The sequence below is a fragment of the Salvia splendens genome, unplaced genomic scaffold (genome assembly GCF_004379255.2).
Source record: "Salvia splendens isolate huo1 unplaced genomic scaffold, SspV2 ctg1057, whole genome shotgun sequence".
In the NCBI taxonomy this organism is placed as follows: Eukaryota; Viridiplantae; Streptophyta; class Magnoliopsida; order Lamiales; family Lamiaceae; genus Salvia; species Salvia splendens.
The window spans coordinates 24,936-35,224 of NW_024598600.1; the positions used below are offsets into that span (position 1 = coordinate 24,936).

General features: G+C 36.0%; 1 protein-coding gene across 2 annotated transcripts; it reads left to right on the forward strand.

The window, feature by feature from the left end:
• Positions 1-750: 750 nt before the first annotated feature.
• On the forward strand, positions 751-9,150 carry LOC121788486 (probable NOT transcription complex subunit VIP2). 2 transcript variants are annotated; one of them, XM_042187151.1, is made up of 15 exons: positions 751-992; positions 1,390-1,490; positions 1,615-1,726; positions 1,807-1,985; positions 2,146-2,194; positions 2,287-2,433; positions 2,757-2,966; positions 3,054-3,146; positions 3,818-3,921; positions 4,002-4,142; positions 4,501-4,818; positions 5,221-5,273; positions 5,355-5,396; positions 8,299-8,443; positions 8,736-9,150. In XM_042187151.1, exons 2-15 carry the CDS (start codon positions 1,473-1,475, stop codon positions 8,793-8,795), a joined length of 1,671 nt encoding a protein of 556 aa, XP_042043085.1. In that variant the 5' UTR covers positions 751-992; positions 1,390-1,472; the 3' UTR covers positions 8,796-9,150. The 2 variants fall into 2 exon arrangements, with proteins under 2 accessions (XP_042043085.1, XP_042043086.1); XM_042187152.1 differs by having other exon boundaries at positions 752-992; positions 4,504-4,818.
• Positions 9,151-10,289: the final 1,139 nt, after the last annotated feature.

Genomic DNA, 10,289 nt, shown 5'->3' on the forward strand with positions numbered 1-10,289 from the left:
ATTATAATTAGATGTATACATAATTAACTATTATCAATTATATAACTAATATTATAATTTGATGTATATGTACGAACATAAAAAAAGAATATAATTACATTCGAAAAATCCCTCATTCATTGTCCAAGTATTATTTTGCATTTGAAGTTGTTTGCATTCTCTGTCCCAATTAAGGTGGTACAAAACTTTTGATCAGGTAGACACAGAATATGTAAAATAATTTGCTTTATTCACATCTTGGACGAAGTATAGGATTTGCATGTGTGGAAGTATTGATGTTAGGTTTCTTGAGTTTAATTTTATAAAGTTCAATTAATGTTTTGTTTTATATTTTATGCTAGAATTTTTTGTTGATATGAAAATTTGAAGCATTATTAGCCCCAAAACAAGTTTGTACATTTATTTTATGCATTAGTTATTCTCAAATTTTATTTGTTATATTTATCTTATCTTTCCTCTTTGTCAATTTTAATTTTCTCTATTTAACTCAGTAAATATTTATTCTTAAATATTATACTCTTTCTGTTCCAATTAAGTTCGTACACAAAATTTTGGGTATGGAGACGTAGTTTCTAAAATAATTTCCTTTATTCATATCTTGCACGAAGTATAGGATTTATTACGAATGTCGTCAGCGGCGCAACGCGCAGGGGGATGTACTAGTTATTTGTGCCGATTAGAAACGAGGGAGTAATAACCATTACCGTTGCAATGCTAAATGAGGCCCAGTTACATAGCACACCTTCGAAAAGCCCAAACAACTCTATTAAACTAAATCTCGTCTCTCACACTTCCTTCTTCACAAAAATTCCGGCGAAACTCGCCAATCGACAACCACCACCGCCGCCTCAGCCCCCTTTTCTTCCTTATTCTCGCCGGCCGACCAGCACGTCAGATACTCACTGCTTTCGTCGTGGACTTGTGCTCGCCGCCCTCTTCTCCGCCTCAACTCAACGACATCGAGAAGCCTTTATATTCTATTTATTCATCAGGTCAACTTCTTCTTAAACAATGTTGCATCTTCCTTCTTTCCATCTCAGCTCACTCTGCTTTTGTAACGAGATCTGCAAGTTTGCTTATTTTTCCTGAATTGGAATTTATGCATCTAAAAATTGGAAATGCTAAGAATTGTGATATACTGAATTTGATGCCAACTTGTTTGATTTTAATTCACATACGTGATTAACATTAGGCTTGTAAAAAACGTTTGGTTTTGTCCTGAATTGAATTTTCATGCTCATTAACCGCTAATATCCAACATATGAATACTTCATCCTGCAAATTACAACTTAATTTGACTGTGCCACTGTATTGGCGGGAAAACATGGCTGCACTTGGCTTTTATACATGTACAGATGTTTATAGAATGTGGTCTGATTTCTTCGTCAGGTTGCTAGAAGATTAGGATTAACAGTAAAAGGTGCTCTATCCGAAGAAGAATGACCTTTTGTGTTTTGGTTTGAGGATTCACAATGTCAGGGGTACTGAGTGTAAGTTTTTCTCTCCTTACAGCTCACTTGGTTACCTGAGATAGCTTATTTTATCTCCCCAAGCAAAGTGCATTTTTTTTTTGGATTATGTATTAACTAAATTAACATGTAAATGTGGACACAGTCAGGTTTGAATGGATCAAATTCTAATATTCCGGATAGCACTGGAAGAACTTTCACAACTTCCTTTTCTGCGCAATCAGGTTCCTCTGGAGCTGTCTTGAACCAGTCCAGTGGTATGCACTATACATTGCTTTATTGAGATTTATTTCCAATTCAGATGAATGAAGTTAATAATATATTTTCTCATCGGCAGGTATTCTCCAGGGGCTTCATAATATCCATAATAGCTTTAACATGTCAAGCATGCCTGGGCCTTATGCATCAAGAAATTCGACAAATATTGGTGGTCTTCCAAATGGTGTCCAACAAGCTCCAGGAAGCGTGTCTAATGGTAGATATGCGATAAATAGTCTTCCTAACATACTTTCTCAGGTGAATCTATATATCTAGATTTTGGATGAGACTAATAATTTGATATAGTCCATAACTCCTTAAATGGTCCTAGGAATGGGTCTTATAGACAAGTTGATTCTATCTTGCTACCCTTTATTTATTATAAAAGTAATTAACTGATGATGGCCTTTTGATGCAGCTATCTCTGGGAAGTTCACATGGACATTCAGGTCTTAATAATACTGGGGGTATGAGTAGTCATTTGTTCAATTGGTTTACATATGCGGTATTCCGACCCGGGTTTCTGAGGACACTAATTGCTACAATTGGATACCTTTAGGCCCCAGTGTACTTCCAAATATGGGAAATACAGGGAGAATTACAAATACTATTAGTGGTCTTGTGGGCGGGGGCAATGCTTCAAGGGGTGGAAGCTCTACGGGCGTTGGAAACATCCCTGGTCTTGCATCTCGTTTGAATCTGTCAGGTAATTATTTGTTGTATCTTGGTGCAATTTTCTGGTGGCTCTGATTATTTATCGATCATAACCTAATTTGACAATAAAAGGCATATATAGTATAGCAATGCTGTTATGTTTAGAAAATTAAGCCGAGCTGGGGACTGCAGTTGCTAAATTTTTTTAAACATAACAGTGATTTTTATCATATGCGGGTATTGGATTATTCGGAATGCTGTATCCATATTTGCTATATTGTGCTCCTGAGATGTTTTGTTTAAATTATGAATTCCAAACCAGACTCTGCATCAATCCTTTTTCTTTAATACTAATGATCGACAGATATTTTTCAGCTCCACAGGTGGTATCCATGCTGGGCAATTCTTACTCTGGTGCTGGTGTGCCACTTTCTCAAAACCAATTTCAAGCTGGAAATAATAGTTTTAGCTTTATGGCATTACTAAATGAATCAAATGCTCATGACAATGCTACCTTTGATGTAAATGACTTTCCTCAGCTATCGGGGCATCCTCCTTCAGCTGGTGGCTCTCATGGGCAAATAGGTTATTCAGTTTAATTAATAGCAGATCTGTTTTATGTTACTTTCTGAAGTGGCAGAATAATTTAGCTTTAAATGCCCTTTTGTGAAGGTATGATGCAAAAACATAACATTGGTTTTGGTCAACAGAACCAAGAATTCAGCATTCAATATGAAGATTTCCCTGCTTTACCGGGATATAAAGGTGCTTCAATATCTGTATTACTCTGATTCTGGGATATGTTTACTACGGCTCTTTTGGGGGAACCAACTCCAATTCTAGACGGAAGTCCAGATGGTTTGTGGTGATCTGTGTAATTCAATTTTCCTTGAAGAGATTCTTAATGACTATTATTTCTCAATAGATATCATATGCCTTTTATGGTATGGTACTAGAATACCTTGTATAATCTTATAATAATAGAAATTTTAGATTAATGTTGAAAATAGTTGCAGTGTCTCCTCGGTCAAGGCAATATCTCTGTCTAATTAAATAACTGTTCATCTTGGTTTAGGGTCATACTCATTAGATTTTTTCTTTTGTCAAGCATAAAATTTCACACATGTTGCAAGTCTTATTCATAGCTTGACTTCTGCTGAGTATTTACCCAATAAATGTGATTTGCATGATACCAAAACACTAGAATGGCCTTCTGACTGAACATATAGACTGAAACATTTCTTAGTAGGTGTATACAGTATATGCATTGGTAGCATGTACTTGATGTAATAATAATGTATATGGAAAGGCATGCTCCTTTTGAAACTTTAACCATATCATATACTAGACTTAGTTTCTTTTTTGAATGGTATTTTTTAATTGTTGATGGTTTTGTCTTTCAAGTGCTCCATATCCTTTCTGTTTGTGTTCTGCAGGTGGTCTTAATGTTGGTAGTGCTGAATATACCATAAATGCTCACCAAAAAGAACAGATCCACGACAGTATGACAAATTTAATGCAGCAGTCTCAGCAATTATCTGTAAGTCACTGTACGTGAACATTTGTCTCATATTGGACAATGTGGGTGTGACCTAGTGGTTGAATGCTTTTGGTTTCCAGCTGGGGAGGTCTTCAGGTTTTAATTTTGGCAGCTCTTATTCATCACATCATCCTCAACAACATCGTGGTTCCTCAATAAATGGCACAGGGGTTTCCTATCTAACATCGGGCAGCTCCGATCTTCATATTCATGGTCCCGAGGTGAGGGACAGCCTATGCTTGTTATACTGAAACTATTTTTGACTTAAATGCTTTTTTTAAAAAAGATTACTGGTTTTCTCATCACACATTTTTTATTTCCCTCCTTTGTAATTTTCATGGTCCTGAGGTAAGGGACAGCCTATGTTTGTTATTACTGAAACTATTTTTTATTTACTAAATATTTTTTTTATTACTAGTTTTCTCATCATACACTTTGTTATTTCCCTCCATTTGTTTTGTGAAGGGTTATGCTTTTCTTATTTTATCATTCATCATTTTCCAAGGCCCATATAATAGGCCTGACAGTCATTGCTTTGGGACTTCTAATTGCTTTGGATCTTATGATCATCTTGTGCAGCAGTATCAGCAGTTCCAGCAGTCCCAATCTCGTTTCATAAGTCCATTTAGAGATAAAGACATAAAAGCCACACCGGGATCCCAAAGTATACCGGATCAATATGGGATGCTTGGTCTAATAAGTATCGTAAAAAAGGTAAATCCAACTTTGGCCACTCTTGCTCTGGGACTTGATCTGACGACCCTAGGTTTAAACTTGAATTCATCCGAGACTCTTCACAAGAAGTTTTCATCTCCCTGGTCTGATGAGCCTGTCAGAGGAGAACCGGAGTTCAGTGTACCTGAGTGCTATTATGCCAAACAGACACCTCCTTTAAAGGTGAGATTACTATGTTAGTACTCCATCCGTCCCATTCAAGATGTCCACCTTTCCTTTTTAGTTTGTCCCACTCTAGATGTCCACTTTCTATATTTGGAAATAAATCACTCTCTCCTCTCTCATCATTAAAATATTCAACTACCTTTTTTCTCTCTACTTATTTTAGCTAACAATTCCTCCTAAAATCCCGTGCCACTCAAGAATGTGGACATCTTGAGTGTGACAGAGGGTGTTTGTTTTAGCTTCAGTATGCAATAATACTTAGTTTTATTATGCTAAACATGTTAATCCACCGCCAAAAACAAGATTGCCTGCTCTTTTTTATTTCTCTTTTTTTGCTTTTGCAGAAGAATATCAATTGTATGCCCTTTAAGAGTGTTTTATTTTTATTTGAATTTGCAGCAAACCTATTTTGCAAGATTCCGTCCAGAAACACTATTCTACATCTTTTACAGGTACGTTGTTATCAGTTTCTCGGAAAATTTTATAGTTGGTAATGATCATACTAATTATGTGATTCTATTTTCCTGTTATAGCATGCCCAAAGATGAGGCACAACTTTTTGCAGCAAACGAACTGTAAGTTTCTCTGTTCCTAATTCTTTGTTTCTTGTTCCAGCTTCCTCTCACGTATAACACATGAACTAAGAAGTAAACTTCCCTCGTGCAAAGATAATAATGAAAGTTTAGTTGATTTAATGCTTGTTCAGTGATGCCACATATAACAAAAGATGCTAAAGCATATGATAATTGAAGTGCAGGAAGTAATGTATAGGAGCGAGTGTGTTTTCAGTAAAAATGCGATGTGCTACGCTGGGTCGAGATACCAAGACCTATGAATCCACTAGATCACTTGGTCTAGGAACTCAAGGGAACACGGAATACTCTGTCGTTGTACACACTAACCTCCCCTTCAAAGATCCCTCAACCCGAATACTATGGATTAGTATAGAGAAGCAGGGGTCGATCCCACGAAGATGGATACGTAAGAAAGCATTTAGAGACTCTTGACAAAGGCGGCTGCTGCCACGCAAACAGGGTTGAGATATAACTACTAGTAGACCTAGGCAGGAAATGTAAACACTAGACCTAGAAAGCTGTAAACATGCTGAGACCAAACATCATCAAGACTTCGATATATTAAATTCACTTCCTAATTTAGCTAGACAGGGAACAACTAACAGTGGGGACCATGACCCAGAAATAGCGAGTACGGCAGAAAAGCTGCAAATAACTGACTGAGAAAATAACTAACAACGACATGCTTTTCTTCAACGGATTTAAACACGAAGATGGAGTAAACAGAGCACATACCCAAATTCGAACAGAATGTAAAAGTTTGGTCGTCGGAAACTTACGACAAGCCGGAAATAACGCAGATCTACATATACTAGACGAAGCGAAATGAAAACTCGAAGACTAGGCATCAAAATAAACCAACTCTGCTCAGATCTCACGTCGAACGCTTAATCCACTTTGGATCCAAGCAATCCGAAACCAACAACAACTAGATTCCACTCCATAACTTCCGATCTAACAGATCTACTCCGATCAACTCCGAATTTAAACGTTTCCACAATCAAGCTACAAAACTAAATTCAAACCTCCGATTCATTCACCAACAAACTCCGATCACTCCGATCCAGCCATTACTCTGCTCAGTTTCCGTAAACAATTGCGAAACGCATCCAAAACAAGTAAGCTAGCTCAAACTCCAGAAAATCACAACGGCAAAAACAGAAATCAACATTATCGACATAACAGAAAATTAAACTTGCATAAAACACGGGAATAGTCGATAAAACAGAATGCCGAGCTTCGAACAGCGAAGCTCGGTGGGAACTACAAAATGCGAGAAATTAAACGGGAACTTGTTTCTTCGCCCTCAACAGGACGGTGTTACACCACAGCTTGAAAATACGAGAAAGCAGAAAGTGAACCCAAGTGCGAAACCCCCTGAATTTTCCTCGAAGAACCCAAGTGTATAGAAAAGTGAACTAGCTGCAGACTGTTAGTGAGGTCTCCACCTGAGAAGATCCCTCCAGAATGCATGCATCCTTCCTTTTATAGACACGGACATAATCTTCTAGAACCTTCGTAGAAATCTCCATTCTAGCCTTCAGTTCTGAGATTTACTTCGTCTTGCAATTTCTTTCACAATGTTCACTTATTCGCTAGTTTCCTCGGGCGTGTGATTGCCTCCTTCTTTTCCTGGACCTGGCGAATTTCTTCTATACACCTGGCTTAAGACATGTGTTAGACCCAGCAAATTCACGAATTTATCCCCTAGACCTATGCATGAAATTAGCCTTATCAATAATGCATTTCCTAAACTCCTACCAAGCATTCCATATCTATACTAGTTCATCTTCATAATAATTTTTTCACAAGTTCCATAATAAATGAGTTCATTGCATGCATCACCTTAAAGGTGAACCCCCCATGTTGTTGTACATGACATGATGACAGATGAGAATCATGCAGGGAGTGATAAATATAGTTTGTTGAACACTACTAGCTATAGCTTACCTACTTGTATATAAATATGAATTGCCTTTCCTACATATAAACAATAAGAAAATATTGTGTTTATGGGATGGGCAAGTTTGCTACCTCTACACCCTTGTGAAGAAAGAGATTGGGTTGGAACAGTGGTTTCATAACATATGTAGGACACGTAAATTAATGAGATTCAATACATCCCTTAGCACTAGAATTTAAGTGATGTGAAGTCACAGGATGACACGCTTAGTTGAATGGACTCTGTACTTAGTTGAGAGACCTTGATTGCTAGTATTTTCTCTTTACCATCTTATCCATGCTCTAGATTGCCTTAGGTATATTTCACCCGCCGTTGCCATTCCCTGAACCATTTCGTTGGCTTGACACTGAAAACATTGTGTTTTTTGTCCTATCCTACGACCCCCTAAACAGTAAAATATGGAGCAAATTAGCCCCTTTGAAACAGTTGACACTATAGCCATGAAGTTGTATCGTGTTTTATGTTTAATTTCTTTTGATTGTTGCATTATTTTCCTTGACACTAGTGTTGGATTTTAAATTTTCTGTCTTCAAATTTTGAAGGAACACTATATGATATTGTCGAACTTTTAAGAAATTCCAAAAATTGTCACGACATTTAAATTGCAGCATTTTGGTACCTAATGCAGTATGGACAGGGTCATAAATATGTGTCAAAGTTGCATTATCTTGGCCATGGAAAACTGGCAAGTCATACCAATGAGTGGCATGGATTTCTTAGAAGGCCTTTTTCCTTGTAGAAACAATAAAAACTATTGAAAGTCTGTGTGTTGGTAATATTAACTAGATGAATAATGTAGCAATCATTCACTTTTGCTAATTCCTTTTTTGAATTCCATAAGTGCAACCATATACATCGTGTCAGAATAAGTACATATTTCAGTTTATATATTGTTAAAGAATCATATCATAGCCAATATATTTGAACATTTTGTTGCAGTTACAACAGAGGTTGGTTTTACCACAAAGATCTGAGGTTTTGGTTTACGAGGGTGAAGAATATGGAACCTCTTGTCAAGACAAACAGTTATGAGAGGGGTTGCTACTTCTGTTTTGAACCCAATGGATGGCAAACAGTGAGAAAGGTTTGTACTTTGTACTACCTGATTTAAAATATACTACTAAAAATAGTCTTGCAGTGGATGACTCGAGTTTCAATGTCAAATTGGTAAAATCAGAGATATATATAGAGAAAAAGTGGTTGAATTTTGTTTGTGGAATTTGAAACCCGTCTCATCAGATAGAAAAAAACTTACCATGAATAGAAAGATTAAATCGAAAAAATATGATTATTTTTTATGGACAGTGGCAGTATATGTATTAGCCATAGATGTTTTATGTAGGTTGAGGAATGAGTGGATGTTCCTCCTTTTGCAGGATAACTTCGTCCTGCAATATGAAATGGTTGAGAAAAGACCCGTGCTGCCGCAGCAATAGCATAATTATTCTCCCGCCTCCGTAGTTGTCTAATCCTTCTTAGAATTAAATACGCCAATTGCTATATGTTGTAACTTGAATCACACATCCCCTTTTCTGATTAACCCGGAAACAGCATTTGTCTTTTGTTTTGAAAGCTTGTAATTGTCTCTTTACCTGAGCCGGAGGTAGAGAATGGTGTTGCCATGTCACCTCTCCGAGCAGTCGAGCACGACATGATCTTAGTTATGGTGCATTGCAGGATAGAGTAAATTTCTGTAATCAGATGCTGATATTTTGTTTTATTTGGCTGGATGCTGTTGCCAATAATTGTCTTACTATAATTTTGGGAAGAAATGATACTCTATTATTGCTATTTCTTATGGTATTGTTCTACTTGGCAGCTAGTATTTTATAATGAAATTGAATCTTGATGGATTTACTTTTAAGTGGTCGCTTATTAGTTTATGGATTGAGAAAGATGTTGGTTTATCATTTTCTAAAATATTTGGGTCTTTTGTCCACTATGCCAAATCAAGTTTAAATTGTATAATACTGAACTTTTAAAGACTTAGTTCTTACTGTTTTTTTGGGGAATTTTAAGGTCTTTAGCTTACAAGCTGAACTCAATATTAGAAATTAATGTATTAAAAGTTGGACTGATCAGTTTACAATTTAACCGCTCTGATGCACTGAACTGGTATACTATAAGCAAATAAATAAATATCATAAATGTATACTTAGAAATCCCATTAAAAATGATTTTTTTCTTTTTGGATTACCTCATTAAAAATAACTCTCTCTCTCTCTCTGCTTTTTCATCTCTTACTTTATTCTCTCTTCATTAATTCAAAAAACAACACTACATAAAATCTCCGATTCCCAAATGTTTAATATTTAATCGGACGGAGGGAGTATATACTAATTTATAAATTTTATATCAATATACTAATTATAAGGTATATAAAAGTGATGTATTCAAATACTAGGGGTAGCGAAAAATATCGAAATATAAGAATGTATTCAAACACTAGGAGTGACGAAAATATCGAAATACTGATATATAGATTTATAATACTGAAAAAATACAAAAAGTAGCAAATTTATCTGTATATCGTAATTTTTGGTAACGGTACAAAATTTCATTTACCACGGTATACTTCGGGATATCAAAATTTCTATGTACCGTGGTTCACAATGTACCAAAGCATATCATATATATATATATATGGTAAAAAGGACATACTATGAATACCGAATATATTTATATATATTACTCCATCCGTCTCAAAAGAATATGCATTCTTTCCTTTTTAGTTCATCCCATAAGAATATGCACTTTTCAATTTTGGAAACTATCTAATGAGGTGGGACTCATTCCTCATTAATAATACTTAAATTATTTTTTCTTTCTACCTCTCTCTTACATTACCAATTTTGCATTAAAACTCGTGTCGTCCCCAAAGTGCATATTCTTTGGGATGGAGGGAGTATATATTCTTTGGGGACTCGTGA